General features: G+C 39.2%; 2 protein-coding genes across 5 annotated transcripts in view; both read right to left on the reverse strand.

The window, feature by feature from the left end:
• Positions 1 to 319: 319 nt before the first annotated feature.
• On the reverse strand, positions 320 to 9,757 carry ccr6a (chemokine (C-C motif) receptor 6a). Of its 2 annotated transcripts, none has more exons than XM_042389746.1 (2): positions 9,681 to 9,757; positions 320 to 2,966 (listed from the first exon to the last, which is right to left on the reverse strand). In XM_042389746.1, exon 2 carries the CDS (start codon positions 2,958 to 2,960, stop codon positions 1,824 to 1,826), a length of 1,137 nt encoding a protein of 378 aa, XP_042245680.1. In that variant the 5' UTR covers positions 2,961 to 2,966; positions 9,681 to 9,757; the 3' UTR covers positions 320 to 1,823. The 2 variants fall into 2 exon arrangements, with proteins under 2 accessions (XP_042245680.1, XP_042245679.1); XM_042389745.1 differs by having other exon boundaries at positions 320 to 2,969; positions 9,681 to 9,728.
• Positions 9,758 to 13,253: 3,496 nt separating this feature from the next.
• cep43 (centrosomal protein 43) overlaps positions 13,254 to 24,000 on the reverse strand; it is a 28,614-nt gene continuing 17,867 nt past the window's right edge. For 2 of the 3 annotated variants that reach the window (XM_042389739.1, XM_042389738.1), the window contains 7 exons: positions 20,904 to 21,076; positions 14,439 to 14,495; positions 14,232 to 14,350; positions 14,080 to 14,154; positions 13,958 to 13,991; positions 13,573 to 13,660; positions 13,254 to 13,482 (listed from right to left, as the gene is read on the reverse strand). In XM_042389739.1, the coding sequence (XP_042245673.1) occupies positions 13,402 to 13,482; positions 13,573 to 13,660; positions 13,958 to 13,991; positions 14,080 to 14,154; positions 14,232 to 14,350; positions 14,439 to 14,495; positions 20,904 to 21,076 (627 nt within the window). In that variant the 3' untranslated portion in view covers positions 13,254 to 13,401. The remainder of the gene's footprint in view (positions 13,483 to 13,572; positions 13,661 to 13,957; positions 13,992 to 14,079; positions 14,155 to 14,231; positions 14,351 to 14,438; positions 14,496 to 20,903; positions 21,077 to 24,000) is intronic. The other variant, XM_042389741.1, reaches the window with a different exon arrangement.

Genomic DNA, 24,000 nt, shown 5'->3' on the forward strand with positions numbered 1-24,000 from the left:
GAGCAGAAGGTCACAGGAAGGTCAAAAAGAAAAAATACAAGCAGAGAAGAAGTTCTTCCAGCAGCGTTTAGATTACAGAGTTCAATCTGACAGTTTAAATGTAAATTAATCCAAAACTGATCGACTGATCTTCATCTCCAGCGAAAACCTCACAGCAGGAAAAAGTTACAGTTTCTAATCCTGAAGATCATCTGTGAGCTGATTAACATGTGCAGCACAGTCACATGTCAGCAGCACATCTGCAGCACGTTAGCAACACCTCTGCAGCACAGCAACACGTCTGCAGCACATCTGCAGCACATCTGCAGCACGTCAGCAACATGTCAGCAACACGGCTGCAGCACATCTGCAGCACGTCAGCAGCACATCAGCAACACCTCTGCAGCACAGCAACACCTCTGCAGCACAGCAACACGTCTGCAGCATGTAAACAACACGTCTGCAGCATGTAAACAACACGTCTGCAGTATGTAAACAACACGTCTGCAGCATGTAAACAACACGTCTGCAGCATGTAAACAACACGTCTGCAGCACTTCATTTTTCTATAATAGAACTTTTTCATAGAAGACATTTTGACACGTCGCAGCAGGAAAAGCACAAATCTCATTAAAACTAAAACGGCTGCATTTCATTGTGTCTGACGGCTCTAAATACAACACCCTCTAACTTTATCTGTGACTTTTACTGCAGGAACCAGGAGCTGAAACATCTCCTCACAACTAGTCTGCTGTGAAAAAGGTCGACATCTGATCCGACATGCTGCTCTGCATGATGAAGGTTTCTCTGGTCGAGTTCAGACACTCACAGCTCCTGGTTCAGGTTCAAAGATGCTGGTTAAGCATTGAAAAAGTCACGAGACACGTTTGTTTTATTAACATTTAACCAGAATCATCATCATTTGTGAACCTAAACCAAAGTTTTATCATCCGAACCTGAAAACAAGACGTATCTGGTGTGAAAATCCTACAACTTGTCGGGCAAAACTATTTAGTAATATATAAACTTTTCCAGAAAACGTCGCACAGTTAACACGATGCAAATCACAACAGTCAGTAAATTCAGTCAGTCAGTGATTCATAAGCTTTTAGGCTCAAGCAAAGAGTGAAGTTTTCTTCTCAGAATGTTTCATTTGAACAGTTTTTTAACTCCTGAAGAGCTCAAACTCTGGAGTGCCTCAAGGCTCTGTTTTATTCTCGAGTTATACGCTGCCATTGGGTCATTTAAATATACTGCTTCGCCTTTATGCAGACGACACTCAGCTGTACGTGTCTGTCATACGTGACAATCTCAAACTGTCTGACTTAAAGGACGTCCTGGAATCAAAACATCCTCAGCTAAATGAGAATAAAACAGATTACCCTGAGAGCGTCTCACTATCAGATCATCCAGTTCAACCAAAACCTCTTAAAACTCGTTTATATTCTGTCACCTTTTAAAACTGATGTTTTACTGTTTTGTGAAACAGATTTTGTTTTGACATTATTTAAATAAATCTTTCCTCACTTACAATAAAAAAAAAGTAAAGATTAAAGAAAAGAAAAACAAACTGACGGGAACTTTGTCTCATTTTTTTACCTTTTGATAACATCTCTTGACCCTGTTGAGGATTCTGACCCCCCTGACTGAGAACCGCAGCCTAAAGCACATTATTACGAAAGGATTTACAGACTTGAGTCTCATTTGGTTTCCAGAGACCTGCAGGGCCTCAGACTCAGCTCCAGACTGGCTTGGGTGAAGGACTGAAGTTTCTGGTAAAACTCAAACAATTTTTTTTTTGTGTCCACAACAAACAGCACCACAGATGAATCCTCCAGTCGTCCTCACATGGTGAAAGACGAGCCGTTCTCACTGGATTTATCCACCGATCGGCGGGTGGATACGTACATCTCAGAGGTGACCCTGGAGAAGCGGCGCGGGGCGATGTACTTCTTCCCCAGACACCACAGGTCCCGGACGATCCTCCTGAAGTGGTTCCTGAAGTTCACCCCGACAAAGGCGTACAGCACCGGGTTCAGGCAGCAGTGCAGGTAGGCGATGGTCTGCGTCACCGTCTTGGCCACCTGCAGGGCGTCTGCCTCTTCGCACCACTGCTCCTCGAACATGTGGGCGGTGTCGTAGAGCAGCGTGACGTTGTAGGGCAGGTGGCAGACGATGAACACCGCCACCACGGCCAGCACCACCCGCACCGCCTTGTGCCGCTGGAAGTTCCTGGCTCTCATTAGGGTGACGATGATGCAGCTGTAGCAGACGACCATGACGAGCAGCGGCAGGAAGAAGCCCACGGCCAGCTGGATGCTGGGGACGGCCACCTTCGTCCTCAACGCCGTGGTGTTGTCCGTGAACCGGAACTCGCAGACGTACTCAGGACGGCTGGTGGTGGTGGCGTTCACCTGCGGCTCGGTCATGAAATTTTCAATGTTGTGCGACGGCTCGTACCACTGGTAGTAGTTGAAGGTGGGGACGGACAGCAGCAAGGCGAAGACCCAGACGATGGCGCACATGACGCGGCTGTAGGGCAGCGAGCGCAGCCGGAAGCTGCGGCGAGCCTGGACGATGGCGATGTAGCGGTCGGTGCTGATGCAGGCGAGCAGCAGCATCCCGCTGTACAGATTCACGCTGTAGCTGCCGCGCAGCAGCTTGCAGGCCACCGGCCCCATCGACCACGACGTCGTCTCGTTGTAGACGATGAGAGGCAGCGACACCACGAACAGCAGGTCGGCGATGGCGACGTTAAGCAGGTAAACGTCAGTCATGGATTTGGTCCTCTTGTAGAAGGCGTAGGTGATGATCACCAGGCTGTTTCCCACGAAGCCCAGGATGCAGATGATGGAGTGGATGTACGGGCCGATCACCATCTCCACGCTGTGGTTGTTCTGGTGAGAACAAGGTCCAATCACTTCGTAACTGTAATTGTAGTTGTCGTACTCGTCTTCGAAAAAATCCGTATCCGTATCCATCTTCTTCTGCTGTAAAGACAAATCAGACAGAACGTCAAACTGAGCAGCGATGGTTTCTGATGGAGTCAGTTTACTGTGAATGTTGCTAAAAATCAACATGTTGCCGACAGATTTAGGAAAACATAAAAGAGTTCTGTGCACAAAATAAACTAAAGTCCTGATTTGGAGGCTGACGCTGATGTCGGGTTATGAGACTGAGAGGCAGCAGATCATGAAGTTGCCATGTTGGACAAAGTATTGATGTTTCTGGAGGAACCGAGATTCAAGATGATCTGAGTTTCAGGCTCAGAAACATTCAGCACTTCAGAAATGTACCTGGAGTCCTGACACAGGAGTCTGGCAGCAGCTTTAACAGACGTTCTGATCACGTGTTCTTGGGTGTTAGTTATTGTTATAGTCTAAATATTTCAAGTGTTTTATATCAAAATCCTTCTTTTTTTTCTCCTTTTGTAAAACTTAACGTGTTTCAGTTTGAATATATTAATTTCAGGCTCATTTAATGAAACTAATGAGACTAAAACAACGACTACGACGAGACGTTTTTACATTTTTCATCCATAAATAAAGAAACAATAATGTGAAAGACAGACGAGTTGCTTTGATGATAGTTTGCACAGATTTTTATACCGTTTTGTTCAGTAATCCTGCATCACAACAAATAAAGACCAAACAGATTAAGTGGTATCCATGGTGACAATGTTGAGATTGTTGAGGTTGTTGAAGTTTGATGTTTGACACTGAGAGGATTGTGCAGCGAGGATTCACCTGCTTAATTCTTTTAAAGGACATTTTATGTATTTTCTATCAGTCTTTTTATTGAAAGTATCTTAATATTTTCTTTGATTTGTTGGTTTGGGGGGTCTCTCTGCCTCTACAATACTGGGAAGGTCTGTTCTAAGATCATCAGTATCCAGCAAACAGATGTGTGTTCTCTGCGGGAGAAGCCTCCCGTCCTCCGACTTCATTTTAACGCCCTCAGGTCGTCGTTTGACACTTGTGAAGACGAATCGTCTCAAAATCCTTCATTCCTTCTGCCATCAGGCTCGATGTCAGTATGTGGAATGAATAATATTTCCATACTTGTAGAGTCTTCACTAATCATTCTGGGGTTTGTTATTGCTGCAGGATTTTACTTATTTATTATGGATCTATTTATTGTTCATTTATTTACATGTCTGTGAGTACCTGTATACTGACTGTCTCTGGCATAGATCTGCCTGTTATTTGTTTGTTTGTTTGTTTGTTTGTTATGCATGGTGCATGAAGTTTTCTGTGTGAACGTCTCAGAACAACAGAGTTAAACATGTGAAAAACATCCAAATGAACAAGAACATCTTTAGATCCAGAGACCAACTTTTTATATCTTCAGCATCTGCAGCTAACAGGACAAAAAAACACATGTTTAAGAGGAAACTTTTACTGGTTTTAGGTTCGTCTGACTGATTACTCAAAAATATAAAACCCATAAAGTGTTTAAGATGTTCATCAGAAACGTCGCTGACACAGTTCACAGCCGCCACCGAGTTAATTCAGGACACAAATTAGTGTTTTTCACTTTGACTTTCTCCCAGTTTCAGTCAGTCTAATGTACAAAACTATCAAACAATCAATTCCACATTACATATTTAAATGATATGAAACTGGCACAAATGTTTGATCATTTGTGTGATGGGAGGTTCTGAAATTTGCTCTGTTTGAAGATTTCAGACGAGAAACGTCCCAGTTGTGGTCGACTCGAGTGTGTGCGAGTGTTTGTTCTCAGATGTATGAACACGGAGAGGAAGTTTGCAGAGAACGAGGTCAGTTCAACCTGAAAATACTCGGTGACCCAGTTCCCGTCTAATGTGGTTTCTTCTTCTGCTCCCCAGTTCAAATTATATATATTATTATATTATTATATCAGAGCAAGAAAAGAAGAAGTTCCCATGTGTTATGTAGCTCATTTACTTATATCGTTGTCGTGTTTAATATTGATTCTGTTGAAGCTGGAAGAAAGAAATCCTCCAAAACTCTTTATATAAAGTCTAAGAAGAGAAGAAAAATGACTTAATACTTACACATAATGTCATATGTTGTGTATTTAATTTACTTATATTGTAGTTGTGTTTAAAATGTTCCTGATCAGACGTGAAGGAAACAACCGAACATTAGCTGATGTGCTTCTGGATGTTATTACGTATGAATCTATCTAACTTTATATATTTACAGTATAAATGACAGCCAGTGGAGCTGTGGTGGTGTTTGATCTGTTCTGGATCCTTACTGGGATCAAACCATTTTAAAGAGGATCAGTGGTGACTGGTTTCTCAGGTCAGAACCAAACAGCTGAACTCTGTTATTTACTTTTCTCTGTTTCAATAAACAACATAAAATAAATAAATAATTATTGTATTTGTGTTGTGTCTTTGTTTAAAGATGCATTTAAAACACTTTCATAGGTTTTATAATGTTTATTATATCATTATTTTATATGTTTAAAGCAGTTTGTGACATTTGTTTTGAAAGGTGCAACACAAATAAACATTATTATTATTATTATTATTATTATTATTATTATTATTATTATTATGGTTCCCAGTTTTGTTTAAGTTGTAAAATGATTGAATTTATTTCATATGAAATGATAAAAAAAGAAACTAATAAAAGTTGATATTACGATGTTTCTGAGTATCAAAACACAAACTAAATAAAAATACCTGAGAAATATTTTTCAAAGATGTTTAATATTAGAAACACTTTCCAGTATAACAGACCAGTACAACACTGCCTCTAACTACGACTCAGTTCAGCCCTGAGTTTTGTCTGCAGGCCTCCTCTCAGGTTGCATGTATGTTGCCTGAGAGGCGAAGCCGAGGGCAAAAGTTTGATATTGATGATAACATGTTCACATGCAGATAAAAACTAATGTGAAGCGGAAACAAAGAGGTTTTATTAACAGCTGAAAGTTCCTCAGATACTTCGTGTTCCTGCTCGTTACTTCTGCTGCGAGCTGAACGACGGCGGCTCAGTTTGTCCTCTGCGACTTCCCTTATTTCTAATGTCACCTGAAATAAAACGAGCTCAGACAACAACACACTTTCATCAGCCTTCTTATCGCCGCCTCCAGTTCAGTTTCTCTTAAATTAAACACGTTTCTTATTTTAAAGTGGCTCTACTTTTAATCTGACATCTCTGTTTCCTGTTTGATATAAAAGCTTCAGCTGTGTTTGATTTGGAGAAATAAATGTAGAAAAAAGTGGATTTTAATACAGAATTCTGCTGTTTGTCCTGAACGTGGTGCTACAGGAAGCTCTGAGGTGATAAAAGCTACAGTTTCGTCCTCTGAGGAGCAGGAAGGAGTTCAGAAATGTGTTTGTTGAGATATTTGCGGACTGTAGAGCCGATCACATGATAAACCTGCTCACAGGTACAGATAGTTTGTATTTGAGGACTTCCTCAATCGCAGAAAACTTCCTTAAACAGACTGAACTTTTAACCTGCACATGTAGACGTGTTTATCTGATCAGTATTTAACAGTAACAGACCTGCATATATGCACTTTATATGTTTATGTATTTGTCACCTACTTGCTTACATGTAATAATAATAATAATAATAATAATAATAATAATAATAATAATAATAATTTAGTTGCAGGGCCGTTTGTGAAGCAGATTCTTCCTCAGATATTACGTTCAAATCTTCTTTATTTGTATCATAAATCACAAATTTCTAAATAATTGTGCATTTAATCAGCCTCATTAAAAATGATTTTAAGTCAACAAATAACAAAAAGTTCTTCATTCATTCAACTCACTTTAATTAAAAACAGTTCAAGTCAGATAAAAAAAATAAAAAAATAAAAAAAACTAGAAATTTTAGGTTGAAATGTTAAATGTTATAAATAGTTCTTGTGTTGCAGCAGCTGTTTATTGTGTTTAACAGCAATTTGTTCAGTTATGATTTTTTTAAAATGTTGTTTATTGTGATATTTATCTTTTTTTGTTATTTATATTTAAATCAATTTTAATCAGTTTGCTTGTGAATTGTTGTTCTCAAATTTTATTGTTGTTAATGAAAGAAGCTTTACAAATAAACTTTGTTATCATTATTATTGTTGATTGAATGTATTTCATACAAAATGATAATAAAAAACAAAACTAAAATTAAAGCTGCAAGCAGCGTTGAACGGGCAGTGGAAGGTCTTCTGTGACGGGCATGTAGATGTTTTCAGACCCGGCTGTGTTCAGACAGTGAAGAAGGAGATAAACTGTTTTACCTGCTGCTGCGGCTGCTTTACTGGAATTTCATAGGGGGCGCTATTCATCCAGTTTACATCACTGATGGAATATTGTCATGTAGACGTGTTCAGGCCGGGACTCTTATCAAACATGTAAAGTTTGGTGCAGACTGGAGCATTTACAATAAAGTTACAGCAACTTCCTCTGTCATGGCGAAACATCAAATCTCAACGGTGTGAGGATGAGAGTTTCCTGCAGGGTGAGACATGTCTGTCTCGTTCACACCTGTGTCATCAGAATTATGCAAGTTTTGGGTCCATTCACTTGAATTTCAATTAGTAAACAAAACTCTTGATGAGTTTGTGTGTAAAACAAATTAATTTAATTTTCATCAAGTAAAGACTTTTAACCCACATGACCTGGTCAAAGTGTGATTGACATGTGACCTGTCAGGTGTGTAGAGACAATAAGTAACTGATACTCATATATTTGAATGGAGAGTGTGAGTGAACCACTAGGTGCTCGGGTCCTAATAAAGGAAAAACTGCAGTACAGAGCTACACATTTTAGTTTTGATTTTATTTTTCTGCAGCACTTTATCACTAAACTGTCACCCTCACTCCATTTTTTCCCTCATAGGTCATCCCCACTACTGATTATACATATAAGACCTATAATTATTGTAAAATAAATGATAATAACACCAAACTTCATACAAAGTTTGTATATAATGTACTGTATGTATATAGGCCTTTCTGCTGTATCCTACAAAAATGAGCTGCATTCAACCCCCCCCCCCCCCCCCCCCCCCCAATTGTCACTCTTCTTGTGAAATATCCTCATAAATCTCATGACTTTGGCCAAATCCTACATTAACAATCACATTTCAGTAGGAAATTTCGTGGCGAATCCATTGATACAGGTTTGAAAGTGGTCAGACTTATAGTTTAGATGTCAGAAGACTTTGTTTGACACAAGGTTCATGCCCATAGATTACCTCCCCATTGGTTTACATTGTAGGTGTGATGTGGCGCTGCAACTTTCAGGGCTTATTAAATCTAAACCGTTCGAGTTATTACAAAGTTTCAGCACAGTGTCATAAGTCATGTATTAAAGTTTGAAGCCGATATCATTAACGCCCTCGGAGGAGATAGCGTTTGTTGGGAGGCCAAAATTGAGGAAAAGTCTTATTTAGAAAGGCTAATTGCGGACTTCCTGTTGGATTTAGGTCTGGGGTGTCAGCGAATGATTTGTAGGTCTTGATGAGACGAATAATTAATCAAATTTTTCACCAGACCTGATGTGCGTGCCAAATTTGGTGAGTTTTTGAGCATGTTTAGGGGGTCAAATTAAGGGTTGAAGTGGCGTAATAATAAAGAAACAAACAAACACACGAAATACAAGAGGGTCTTCGCCCCTTTGGGCTCGGGTCCTGATTAAGTTGACGTATCCAAACATGTTCTCTAAATAAATAACAGAATATGTTGTTTGTCTACATTAAATATTAAATCTTTATTCTTCTGATTTCATCTCATTTTATTCTTTATTCTCATTGTTTTATAGTTTTATTTGAACTATTTGATCGACATTTTTCACTGTTTTGACATGAAATTTTTTATTCCCGCCACATAAAGTTATTATTATTTACTTTATTATTACTGATTTGAAGTGTTGCATGAATAAAGTTTATTATTATTCAATATACATTATATTATTATTACAACAACACCTCAATAATAAACACATAATGACAGATTTCAGCCCGTTCTGCTGCTTTAGTTTGATGTCTGAGTTCACAGATTTGTATTTATGTATTCATTGAGACCATTTACAGCGTAAATAACATAAATATTAACATGAAACTGATCCTGAAACTAACAGATCTTATTAAAAGCTGAAAGTTCCTCAAACGCCTCGTCTTATTTCAGTTTGCACACGGAGAACACATCATGTGATGACATTAAACTGACTCCACCGAGCCGTCATCTGATAGATTATATCTGTAGGTGTTCCAGATGAGATCAAATGTCACAAACCACACGAACCTGTAACTCTACATTTCTTTTTCTGTCTAAAATTAAAAAAGAAGTGAGACTTTTCTCATCTCAAATGAACAGTCGAGACATTTAAAGAGACATTTAGATTTCATTCACAATTTTAGTTCCTTAATCTGCAGGTGCTGCTTCCTCCATCGGTTTGAAATCCAGACAATAAAGACGTTTTTATTCTCTGCTCTTTTTGGTCCAATAATCTGTCAAAGTGTCGTCTATAATTCTGTATTTGTCCCTTGTTGTTAGTTTGTTTCTTCTTGGTTTAAACTGTGTTTTAATGTCCTCCAGAAATAAACTTTACTTTACTTTATAATTTAACTTAACAAGCAACAAAAGAGCAAAGAGGTGGAGTTACATTCCTGAAAATGACAAACTGAGAAATAACAAAGAACAAAAGGGAAAAAAAAAGAAACTTCAGAATAAAGTTCAGAATAAAAAAAAGAACTCACAGGTATGAAGTTTGATCCTGCTGCTGGTTTCTCTCGACGCTTGTTAAGGCGACAATGAAGCGACAATCACAGAAAACACTGCTGATAAAAGGGAAGAGTGTGTGTGTGTGTGTGTGTGTGTCAAACCTCTTCCTCTTTCACACTCTCGCTCTCTTCAAAAGTTTTTCTGTGCATCATTTCTTTGCTTTCAAGTGTTTCATGTTCCCCAAATCTTATTAAAATAGTTTTAAATTCAAAGTTAAAATAAGATTCATGACGTCTGTGTTTGGTAGTTTGGAGAAGTTGTAACATCAGACATAAAATGATCTTTTTGTTTCAACATAAACATGTCTGTCTGAACATAGAAACGTTGATCTTGAAGCTTTTTCGTGTTTTTTTAGAACAATATTTCAACATTTTGGCAAAATGCTTTTATTCACTGTAAAGAGACGATGGAGCTAATTAGCCTAGCTTAGCATAAAGACTGGTTAGCTAGCACCTAAAACCACAACACACACACTTTGCTTGAGGTATTTTATCTTTTTCCTAGTATTGAATCATTGGTACTGTACTTAGGTACAGTTTTGAGGTACTTGTACTTTACTTGAGTATTTCCATGTGATGCTACTTTCTACATTTCAGAGGGAAATATTGTACTTTCTACTCCACTACATTTATTTGACAGCTTTAGTTACTTTTCAGATGAAGATTTGACACAATGGATAATATAACAAGCTTTTAAAATACAACACATTGTTAAAGATGAAACCAGTGGTTTCCAACCTTTTTGTCTTTTGACGTCTTACAAAAAGCAGTGTGTAGTCGGGGTCACATTTCACATGTCTATGAGTTGTTAACAGCTCCACCAAATAGTGATTTTTCCCTCTAAACTTCTCACATGCTTTCATTTCAATAAATGTTCAAATGATCCAATATTTCAGCAAAAATCAAAGATTAGAGAAAAAGTCCAAAAAACTGAAAACAGATTTGTGTATCAGAACTTTTTCTTCTTTCCTCTCCCATTAATCATCTCACGACCCCTCAGATTTATCTGCTGACCCTTTGGAGGGGCCCGACCCCTAGGTTGGGAACCACTGGACTAAACTAGCTAACTGTATATAAAGTAGTGTAAACTAGCTCCACCTCCAGCAGCTACAACAGTAACATGCTGCTCTAACACTGATGCTTCACTATTAATAATCTAATGATGTCATATATAATAATATATCAGTCAGAGGGACCAAACCACTACTTTTACTGCAATACTTTAACTACATCAAGCTCATAATACTTATGTACTTTTACTGCAATACTTTAACTACATCAAGCTCATAATACTTATGTACTTTTACTGCAATACTTTAACTACATCAAGCTCATAATACTTATGTACTTTTACTGCAATACTTTAACTACATCAAGCTCATAATACTTATGTACTTTTATTGCAGTAAAGTATCTGAGTACTTCTTCTTGTCTGTTACTACTCAGGAGTTTTTGTACCTCGTTGTTAAACGTTCTCATTAAAGATGTAACTTTGATGTCGTTGTGTTTCTGCAGCTGCTGTCAGTGTGTCGTCTGCTCTCAGATAACATGAAGATCATCAGCTGCTATTTTAATGAGCGTCAGTGTGAACAGAGTCTGAACATGCAGCTCAACCCCAACGAAGGAAACAACGGATGGCGATAAATTTAGGATATAGTAGACAGCTAAGATAATATAGTTACAGTTACCAGAGGTGTGAGATGTGAAGTGTTGTCTGACAAAAACTAAAGTTCAACAAACACCAACTCACGTGGACATTTATGGACTTTATGGACACAAAAGAATATAACAGTAACTCATAATTGGTCTTTGGGAAACACTGATCCACATTTTTCACCATTTTCTGGACCAAACAACTAATCAATTAATCAAGACAATAATCATCAGTAATGAAGATGATCATCAGTCTCTAGTTTGGTGTGTTTTATATTTTAAAGGTTTTTCCGTCTCAGTGGTTTCTCGTCATCGTTCTATGTAACTTGTTCTTTTTGTTCATGTTTTGAGATGATTTCCACTCTGGAGGACAATGAAGTCGTATTCTGGTCTGTAACGTCATCAGAGAGCGTTGGAGGAGCCAGGCTGGCTGTTTCCACCTGTTTCCTGTTTTTATGCTAAGCTAAGCTAAGCTAAGCTAAGCTAAGCTAAGCGGCCGCAGGCTGTAGCTTCATATTTAGACATGAGAGACAAATTGTTTGCTGGCTGGTTGAAACTGCTGGTGAGTGTTTGGTCTTTGTGTGGTAGTTGGGACACGGTGTTGGTGCTGGGTTGGTGAAATATTGCTAGTTGGCAGCTGTAGAGTTCAGGGAGGCTGTTAGCTGTTGCTAAATGTTCACTAACATGGTTTATTCTCCAAATGAACCAAACTACTGTTTGTTTTTCATGTTTCAGCTCGTTAATAAACTGCTGTTTTCAGCTTTCAGTGATAAACGACATAATTTTATGATTTATTTACTCTAAAAATCACTGAGTTCAAATAAAGCATCAACACAACATCAGGTTAAAGGTATAATATGTAATTATTCCACATTAAAATGTGTAAAAACAACTAGACCTATGTTATATATGTTGTTGAGTTGTGTACTTACATTATCCCAAATGTTTCCAACAATGTTCAAACCCAGAGAAATCTGTAATTTAATCAAAGTAACGGACCGTTTCATTTGGTCGCCTGTCGATGGCGTCATACCTCCTCTACCAAAGAGTAAACACGCACCAGATGCATACGGCGGCGCTGTGTTTGTCCGCTACAATGGCGTCTACCAAAGAGTAACTTACACACATACAAGATAATACATCGGCGTTGTGGTTGTTCCACACAAACTGTTATAAATGGACTTTTATTCAGTTTTAAGACACATTTTCATGATAAATTTAGGTGGTTTTTAACTATATCTTTTAGCCGGAAGAAGGATTTTAGTCATTGGACGTCTGGATCTGAAGTTATCAGAGAAATAAACTGGACAAACGTTAGCAGCAGCTCGGCTAACAGCCCCTCCAGGAAGTCCGGTGGTCACCAAACATCGTCAGAGAAATATTGATTTTTTAGGTGAAACAGCTTTAATTAGTATTTTTAATGATTCTGGAGAGGAGGAGACCTCTGCGGGTAAAAACATCCTGAATGATGAACACTGGAGTAATCCTATCCCAACGAAGACAACAACTCCCATGATCCCTTGCTACTTCACACCGTCATCACACTCCGTCTGTTGTTATTGTTTAGCGGCTGAAACGACATGTTGTGCGTTTAACTTTAACTCCGTGTTACACAACAAGCTTTAACTAAAAACCGTCACAAGCGTTTTGTTTCTCGTACAAAACGACGTTCAACAGATACGCAACTTATTAACGATCAATAACGAACCGTTTAAAAAGACCAGATTATAACAAGCTTTAGTTTGGATCAATAAGCAGCAGCAACATGTCAGTGCTACATCGACCTCCGTCCTGCAGTTACAGTCAAGAATCACAGAAGAAAACGATTCAAACATCATTTGTTTCCTACGAGAAAAACATAGAAGAACAAAAAACTGCAAAAAAAAACTTGTTTCAATACAAATCAGTTTATTTGCTCATTGAAACTGTACAGACTTAAATATTGACGGTACCAAGAGGTGCATGATGGGAAAGCCCAGAGTGATGGATGATGGGAAGGCGAGGCGAGGCGAGGCGAGGCGAGGCGAGGTGCATGATGGGACGTTCAGGCCACCTCCTCCATGTAGTCGACTCCGTGACTCAGGCTGAGCTGAGAGACGCTCAGGTCCTGAGTGGTTTCATCAAACTGCAGAACAAACAAACAAACAAACAAACGTCATCACGAGTTCACGTAAAAGACTCGACCGCGACTCAAACGGCCGACGGATGTTTTCACCTTGTCGCTGTTGTCGGGTCCCTCGATGGAAACTTCCTCGATCTCCTCACCGATACTCAGCTCACTCTTAGACAGATCGGACCGATGACTGAAACAAACAACAACGACAACAACAGTGATGAAGTGGCTGAAATCTCCCTGATGTGGTGTTCAAGGACAATCCGTCATCTGAGTGTTTGAGAGTCAAACAAACAAATTTACTTTATTTACAGTGTTCATGTCTGATTATTGGAAACTGAAGAAAAACCAGTAAAACGGCTCAAAGTCTCTACTTTTTCTGACAAAATGTCGTTTAGATAGGAATCTGGTCTTTAAAAGCAACAGCAGGGTGAGTTCGCTGCCTGATTCGTCTCACAGTGAGCTGAAGCGTAACGGTGAGTCTCACCTGTTGAAGTCGTCGTCATATTCGACGTCGTCGTCTGTGGGAACAAAGTTTGATCAGTTTACATGTTTGGTGAGTGAGTCTGACAGTTTCATGAAGCTCCTGGTTCGTAGTTTGAATCGTACCTAAATGCAGAGATCCCGTTTTCTCATTCAGGGTCTTCGAGTCTCTGAATCCTTTTTCTCTGTTTGAGTTTGATGCTGCAGGAAGAAAAATCTGCTTTAAAGTTTGACATCATCTCGATCTTCTGACTGACGAATGTTTCACGTGAACTGACCGTTCCTGCTGTGGCTCGGCTCTGACGCGCTGCTTCCTCCTCCTCCTGCAGGCCTCTGAGCCGACGCCTCCGTCAGGGACCCTGCTGGACTCTCTCTGGCCCCGGACGCCTCCACCTTCCTGGGATACAGACGGCAGAGTCAGCTGAGGACTCACAGAGCCGAGACAAACATGAAGACTTGACTTCATTCACACACCTGCAGCTCACCTGAGCTCAGAGCTGTGACTGTGTTCAGAGACATCGTCAGCAGGCAGGACAGACAGACTGAGACCAGAGAGACGGAGACCACGAGGGAGGAAGAAGAGGAGGAGGAGGAAGAGCGTGAAGAGGAGAGAAAAACAGACAGAATCAAAGCTGCACTCAGGTTTTTATTTCTGTTCTTCTGATACGATCGAAAACAAGTCTGAACGTCAAACGGCCTTTTACTTGTCCTCAAAAAATGTCCCCAAGACGTCCTCTCTTTATAAACACGTCCTCTCTATATAAACACGTCCTCTCTTTATAAACACGTCCTCTCTTTATAAACACGTCCTCTCTACATAAACACGTCCTCTCTACATAAACACGTCCTCTCTTTATAAACACGTCCTCTCTATATAAACACGTCCTCTCTTTATAAACACGTCCTCTCTATATAAACACGTCTTCTCTTTATAAACACGTCCTCTATATATAAACACGTCCTCTCTTTATAAACACGTCTTCTCTTTATAAACACGTCTTCTCTATATAAACACGTCCTCTATATATAAACACGTCCTCTATATATAAACACGTCCTCTCTATATAAACACGTCTTCTCTATATAAACACGTCCTCTCTTTATAAACACGTCTTCTCTATATAAACACGTCCTCTCTTTATAAACACGTCTTCTCTATATAAACACGTCTTCTCTTTATAAACACGTCCTCTCTTTATAAACACGTCCTCTCTTTATAAACACGTCTTCTCTATATAAACACGTCCTCTATATATAAACACGTCCTCTCTATATAAACACGTCCTCTATATATAAACACGTCCTCTCTATATAAACACGTCCTCTCTTTATAAACACGTCCTCTCTATATAAACACGTCCTCTCTATATAAACACGTCCTCTCTTTATAAACACGTCCTCTCTATATAAACACGTCCTCTCTATATAAACACGTCCTCTCTTTATAAACACGTCCTCTCTATATAAACACGTCTTCTCTATATAAACACGTCCTCTATATATAAACACGTCCTCTCTATATAAACACGTCCTCTCTACATAAACACGTCTTCTCTTTATAAACACGTCCTCTCTTTATAAACACGTCCTCTCTTTATAAACACGTCTTCTCTATATAAACACGTCTTCTCTATATAAACACGTCCTCTCTATATAAACACGTCCTCTCTTTATAAACACGTCCTCTCTTTATAAACACGTCCTCTCTTTATAAACACGTCTTCTCTATATAAACACGTCTTCTCTATATAAACACGTCCTCTCTATATAAACACGTCCTCTCTTTATAAACACGTCCTCTCTATATAAACACGTCTTCTCTATATAAACACGTCCTCTCTATATAAACACGTCCTCTCTATATAAACACGTCCTCTATATATAAACACGTCCTCTCTATATAAACAAGTCCTCTCTATATAAACACGTCCTCTCTTTATAAACACGTCCTCTATATATAAACACGTCCTCTATATATAAACACGTCCTCTCTATATAAACAAGTCCTCTCTATATAAACACGTCCTCTCTTTATAAACACGTCCTCTATATATAAACACGTCCTCTCTATATAAACACGTCCTCTCTATAAACACGTCCTCTCTATATAAACACGTCCTCTCTTTATAAACACGTCCTCTCTTTATAAACACGTCCTCTCTATATAAACACGTCCTCTCTTTATAAACACGTCCTCTCTATATAAACACGTCCTCTCTTTATAAACACGTCCTCTCTATATAAACACGTCCTCTCTTTATAAACACGTCCTCTCTATATAAACACGTCCTCTCTATATAAACACGTCCTCTCTATATAAACACGTCCTCTCTTTATAAACACGTCCTCTCTATATAAACACGTCCTCTATATATAAACACGTCCTCTATATATAAACACGTCCTCTCTTTATAAACACGTCCTCTCTATATAAACACGTCCTCTCTATATAAACACGTCCTCTCTATATAAACACGTCCTCTCTTTATAAACACGTCCTCTCTATATAAACACGTCCTCTATATATAAACACGTCCTCTCTTTATAAACACGTCCTCTCTATATAAACACGTCCTCTCTATATAAACACGTCCTCTCTATATAAACACGTCCTCTCTATATAAACACGTCCTCTCTTTATAAACACGTCCTCTCTTTATAAACACGTCCTCTATATATAAACACGTCCTCTCTATATAAACACGTCCTCTCTTTATAAACACGTCTTCTCTATATAAACACGTCTTCTCTATATAAACACGTCCTCTATATATAAACACGTCCTCTCTATATAAACACGTCTTCTCTATATAAACACGTCCTCTCTTTATAAACACGTCCTCTCTATATAAACACGTCCTCTCTATATAAACACGTCTTCTCTATATAAACACGTCCTCTCTTTATAAACACGTCCTCTCTATATAAACACGTCCTCTCTTTATAAACACGTCCTCTCTTTATAAACACGTCCTCTATATATAAACACGTCCTCTCTATATAAACACGTCCTCTCTTTATAAACACGTCTTCTCTATATAAACACGTCCTCTCTTTATAAACGCGTCCTCTCTATATAAACGCGTCTTCTCTATATAAACGCGTCCTCTCTTTATAAACACGTCTTCTCTATATAAACACGTCTTCTCTATATAAACACGTCCTCTCTATATAAACACGTCCTCTCTATATAAACACGTCTTCTCTATATAAACACGTCCTCTCTATATAAACACGTCCTCTCTTTATAAACACGTCCTCTCTTTATAAACACGTCCTCTCTTTATAAACACGTCCTCTCTATATAAACACGTCCTCTCTTTATAAACACGTCCTCTCTTTATAAACACGTCCTCTCTATATAAACACGTCCTCTCTTTATAAACACGTCCTCTATATATAAACACGTCCTCTCTTTATAAACACGTCCTCTCTATATAAACACGTCCTCTCTATATAAACACGTCCTCTCTATATAAACACGTCCTCTCTATATAAACACGTCCTCTCTTTATAAACACGTCCTCTCTTTATAAACACGTCCTCTATATATAAACACGTCCTCTCTATATAAACACGTCCTCTCTTTATAAACACGTCTTCTCTATATAAACACGTCCTCTCTATATAAACACGTCCTCTCTTTATAAACACGTCTTCTCTATATAAACACGTCTTCTCTATATAAACACGTCCTCTCTTTATAAACGCGTCCTCTCTATATAAACACGTCTTCTCTATATAAACGCGTCCTCTCTTTATAAACACGTCTTCTCTATATAAACACGTCTTCTCTATATAAACACGTCCTCTCTATATAAACACGTCTTCTCTATATAAACACGTCCTCTCTATATAAACACGTCTTCTCTATATAAACACGTCCTCTCTATATAAACACGTCTTCTCTATATAAACACGTCCTCTCTTTATAAACACGTCCTCTCTTTATAAACACGTCCTCTCTTTATAAACACGTCCTCTCTATATAAACACGTCCTCTCTATATAAACACGTCCTCTCTATATAAACACGTCCTCTCTTTATAAACACGTCCTCTCTTTATAAACACGTCCTCTCTTTATAAACACGTCCTCTCTTTCGAGTCTCTAGGTCTAAATCTGAAACTCGTCCTCACAGAGACAGAAGCGGCCATGCAGGCATGCAGAGTCTTTTAGTCGGGTCATGTGACAGCGTTGGAGAAGCCCGGAGCTGCTCTGCTGCTCCGCTGCGTCCTGTTTGTCCTCACAGATCATCAGTCTGCTGTGATCTGACTCCACTGAGACTCTCTGATCCCACAAAACACAGACTGTAGAGCAGCTCCGGGTTCATCACACACTGATGACATCACAGACTGATGACATCACACACTGATGACATCACAGTGATGACATCACAGACTGATGACATCACAGACTGATGACATCACAGAATGATGACATCACACACTGATGACATCACAGTGATGACATCTCAGACTGATGACATCACAGAATGATGACATCACAGTGATGACATCACAGACTGATGACCTCAGACTGATGACATCACAGACTGATGACCTCAGACTGATGACATCACAGAATGATGTCATCACAGACTGATGTCATCACAGACTGATGACATCACAGACTGATGACATCACAGACCGCCGCAGCAGATTAATGGGGGATAAAACGTGACTTTAACTGCAGTCAGTGCAGATCAATACTGAGGATGAATCATTAATAATCAGTCAATAAAGAGTTAATAAATGATTATAACTCATTATAATGCAGCTGTCAGTAGATATTTGTGTTTATTAATGTATTAATCAATAACTAGAACTGCTCTGCTGTAGAAACACATCATGAATGATGTCACGAGTCCTCAGTAATAAACATCAACTAGTTTACATCAACAAAAACTGAAAAAGTAGAAACTTCATAAAAATAGAATTTATATCAGAGATGTTAGATTAGATTGCAGAGATGTTGCTAATAACAGTGACTGTATGTGTCGGATATTATACATATATTTATATTCATATATATATATATATATATATATATATATATATGAATATATGAATATATATATATATATATATATATATATATATTCATATATATATATTCATATATTCATATATATATATATATATATATATATATATATATATATGAATATATGAATATATATATATATATATATATATATATATTCATATATATATATATATTCATATATATATATATATATTCATATATATATTCTAATTTGCATTCTGTTTATGAAAAAGAAAATAAATAATAAAAAAAAAAAAAATTCAAATAAATTAATTTGTTTATATAAACTTGAATCATTTTCTTGATGAAGACTTTGTGTTTGATTTTTAAGTGTTTTTGTTGAATAAACTTTTACATCTTTAAGGTTTTTGCTGCATAGAAACAGATTCTAATAAACTCCTGAAGACCTGACTGATGCAAACTCCAACATCTATCCTGCTGCTCAGATCAGTGAATAAATCGATCGGTTCACTGTGGTGTGAACTTGTAATCATGCTGAGATCTGAGCGTTCTGATTGGACGGCGGGCGGCGAGGCGAGAGGCGAGGCGAGCGTGCAGACTCACTCGTTGAGACTTTTGCCTCGCCTCATGGAGGAGACGACCGGCCCGCAGAGACTCTCCTCCCCCAGAGGGACGAGACTGCAGGGTGAAGATACACAGACACAAAGCAAACCAGGTGACTTCCTGTCACAGACAGGAAGTAGCAGCACAGCAGAGATACGAGGTCACACGAGAGACAAACACAAACATGTTTGGATGAAGCAAAGCGTCCTGATATGAACACAGACTGGAGGCAGATGGTCTTTAGTCTTAAAGTGTCTCTGACGGCTGCCGGCTTCAAACCGGCTCTGGTCACACCAGCGGGTGACGTCACGTCCATCTGGACATAAAGATCTAGTCTGCAGTGTCCAGACTGACGCAGGAGCTGCCGTCGCTCTCCGATACCGGAGCAGCGCTGCGGCCGAGCAACGGGCCAATCATAAACCAGGAACCGCAGACCTTCAGGTTTTAAATGTGGAGAGGCTGCATGTGTGAAAATACCAAACTGTACCCAACTGAGTGGAGGGAAAAGATGAAGGTGATGGTGGGTGGGGGGGCAACAGATCAGCAGAGATGATTAGAGGTAGATAGTGGGTGACAGACTGAGAAACACCACAACAGGCAGGAAGTTGAACACATGAAGGAGTGAAGCTCCTCTGACTACTGAGTCATTTCAAAAGACTTGAAAAGGTCAAAGAGTTTTATTAAAGATGTAAAGAAGTTCATCTCCTCCTCTGCATCGCTCTCACAGATCACTGAACTCACTCCTAATATTTTGTGAATGAAAGTGAAGAAAACATTTCAACTTCTTCTCAATGAGGCTGTTTTCTTATTGAATGACAAGAATCTGACAGGAAGTCTGAAATAAAAACCTCAGAGCAACAAACTAACGTTTAAACTGCTGGTTTGTGATCCTCAGTCTCTCTGCAACCAGCTGAAACTCACTCAAAGCTAAAAAGAGTTCAGCACTGAGGTGGAGATGATCCATCAGTCACTGATCTGATGAAAGGATCTACTGAGAACTGGAACCTTTAACGGATCCACACAAACAATCAGCAGCAGATTAAATCCATAACATGTCAAACAAGATCATTATTAATAAATCTGTTAAATGATTATTATTATTAAATGTAATAAGAACAGAAAGTCTTTGATGTTCAAACTGGCTGTTTTTTTGGGGGGCGGGGCCAGACAACACCTGAGCTGGACTGTCATCCAATCACAGCAGGGCAGCTGATTACACTTCCTTATATCAGACGTCGATGAAAACAAACTCACTTCAATCAACAATGATCACATGTGGCAGCTTCTACTGAGTGTTAATGAGTCAGAGGTCAGGGGTCAGGGGTCAGGGGTCCTCACCAGCCGTAGGTCTTCTGCGGTTTGGGCAGCGGGTCGTCGAAGAACGAATCTCCGTCTTCGGGGTCGTCCTCCACCTCCAGATCCAGATCCAGCCGGTCCCTCCTCAGACCGGCGGAGGACGAGACCTCGCTGCGTCTGACGTCTCCTTTACCCAGAGACACACAGTCCGAGTCCTGACACACACACACGCACGCACACGCACGCACACGCACACACACACACACACACACACACACACACACACACACACACACACACACACACACACACACACACACACAGTCAACAGTCGGGCAGTAAAATGATCCTCAGGGCTGAAAATGAATTTTATGAACGAGGTAGAAACAGGAAGCTGTTTGTGATCAGCTGACGTCGGTGTGAAGCAGCAGATGATTAAAGAGCCTGAGAGGAGACACGCAGGACAAGAAAACTCATTTGTGAGAGAATCAGAGAGTTTGGACGACTCAAAACGATCAATTATGAAAATAATTGGTGATTAATTGAATAGTTGACTAATGGATTGATGGCTGCAGCTCTGCATCATGTCAACAGACAGTTGAGTGTTTTCTCAGTGACTGAATCATGAAGATAAATAATAATAAATAAAAACTGCAGACCAACAACACAAATAAAGAATTAAATGTTCAAACTTATAAAATTATATTAAATTGAGAATTTGTTTTCTTTCATGTATTACAGGTACAGATTAGATATGTAGTGAGTATAATACAGTAAATATATTCACAGGGATGTGAAAGCTGCTGATTCACGCCGACCGTCAGCGTCATGTGTTTGTGTTGCTGAAGCAGACAAGTGAGTTAGTGCAGCAGGTGGTTACAGACGACGGCGGCAGGCTGCTGAACTTCAAGTCATTTCAGTCAACGTTCTCCGAGACTCTGCGTCTCCTGACCTGTTTCAGGTGTTCACACTTGTGAAAGAACAAAAACAAACCGAAACTTTCATCGGCAGATTTTGCACATCGTCCTCTTTTATTTGTTCTCAGTTTCTCCTCCACGCTGTCGGAGCAGCACGCCGTCCTCACCGCTACTGACCCGACTCTGTCAATCATCCGTCATCAAACTGAAGTCGGCCTGTTGTCACGGACACCATCTCTAATGACTCGTTTCCACAACAACTCAAGAGTCCTGACATCACTTCCTGTCTAACCACAAGTCACTGAGGGTTCCTTTCGTTGTTCTTTGTGAGACGAGATAAACGAGGATCTACTGCAGACCTTCATATTACAACTTGTTAATTTACTGTCATTAAACTCCAGCTCACATGAAATGTTCCCAGCAGCAGCAGCAGAGTGTTTGATATCCACCCACATCTTCTATCTGCACAGGAGACTTTTACCATAACTGACTGAATGTAGGTCACATCTCTCTGTTCACACTTCAGAGCTCAATCATTCCTCCTGTTCACGCTGACTATTAAAAGATCCCCTTCGACGTAAAAAATCCACAGTGTGTCCACACAGTCATTTAAAAGTCTGTGTGAAGCTTCTATTCAGCTTCATCAGTCTGAGTTAGTCATATCAAATGGATATCTGACACATTTACAGTCTTTTTAGCATCAAATTCCCTCTTTGTGTTTCCTCGGACAGTGTTTCCCTGTTGAGCTGCAGGTGGAAGTATAGTAACAAAAAGAGGAACTTTGGTACTAAAAAGACTGTAACGTTGAAAGATATCTACTTGATTTGACTCATTTGGACGCTGAAGCTTCATATTAGCTTCAGATAAACTTCCATCACTTCCATTGTAAGGTCATTATGAAGGGATCTTCTAATGGTCAGTATGAACAGGAGGAATGATTACAGCAAGAAAAACAGCTTTAATGTTCATGTGATGACTGACTGTTGGTTTAACTTGTCTTTAAATGCACCTTCAAGTACCTGCATGAGGCTTCATTAAAAACAGGAAGAGAAGCAACATAGAGCAGCTATTTTCTACCTCAGAGTGAGTTTCCTGGTGAATAACGTTGTCCTCCACCCTAACTGACAAGTGTTGCACTATTTAAAATCATTTAGAAAGTGTTTTTTTTTTTTTTTTTAGGTCCACATGTTTCCACCACACAGTAAACATCTGAATATGAACAGAGGGAGGAGAGTCACACTGATACTGGAGTCATACTGATGTCAGAAAATGTACCAACAATGTAAAACATTAAAGTGAATTTCTTCAGTTTTGTCACTTTCATTGTTTGTCTGTTTTTCTGTTCGGAGCGTCGTTCTTTCTGTTTGAATTCATGGATGTTTACACAGGACGGACATTAAAGGTGCTGATATTAGTGGAAAGAAGATGATGCATCATATCTGTCATTTATGACTTGCAGAAGAGCAGGTGTCAGTTTGGATGAAGGTTTTTTTTGAGATTCTGCGTGATGAGGCTCTAAGAAAGAAATCAAGCTAACGTCTTAAAGGACAGATTCACCATTTTTCAAGTCTGTTTTTCAAGTTTTCAAGACTAACTTTGCAAGATTTCCACTTGATTTGTCTCTTTTGGACAAATGAAACTTTATATTATAGCTTCAGATAAACTTTGAAATCCATCAGTCTGGACACACATGACGACTGTTGAGCTGCACATGGATCTGATCAGTCACTGTTGATGATGTCATCACGTGTGTGATATGTAAAGAGTTCTTTAAACATGTTTGATATTTGCGACCGATGATGTTACTTGTGTGTCACCTGAGGGAGACGTACCAATAAATAAACCAAAGAAGAAGAAAGGTTTGTGGTTTGTTATATAATGTGGTTACCTGGATGTGCAGAGCCGCTAGCTAACGTACGCATTTCCACTGCTTTAGTTAAATAAATTCAACAATATACGTGCTGTTTTCACTCAAAGCCGACCATCAGAGGGGCGACGGAGGAGACACGACATCGTTTAAATATTTTAATACAAGCGTACATCCATGAGCATGTTCTCCACATGCTACAGCTAAGTGGTGCACTGAGAAAACGTTCCGGGTGGAACTCAAATAATAGAAGTTTTGTGGATTGCCGTAATTACCGGTGATGCAGTAACAAAACTTTAACAGAGCAAACGGAAGCAGATCAGAAAACAAGGAGGCGTCAAACTAAAATATGAGC

The sequence above is a fragment of the Thunnus maccoyii genome, chromosome 17 (assembly GCF_910596095.1).
Source record: "Thunnus maccoyii chromosome 17, fThuMac1.1, whole genome shotgun sequence".
NCBI classification, from domain to species: Eukaryota; Metazoa; Chordata; class Actinopteri; order Scombriformes; family Scombridae; genus Thunnus; species Thunnus maccoyii.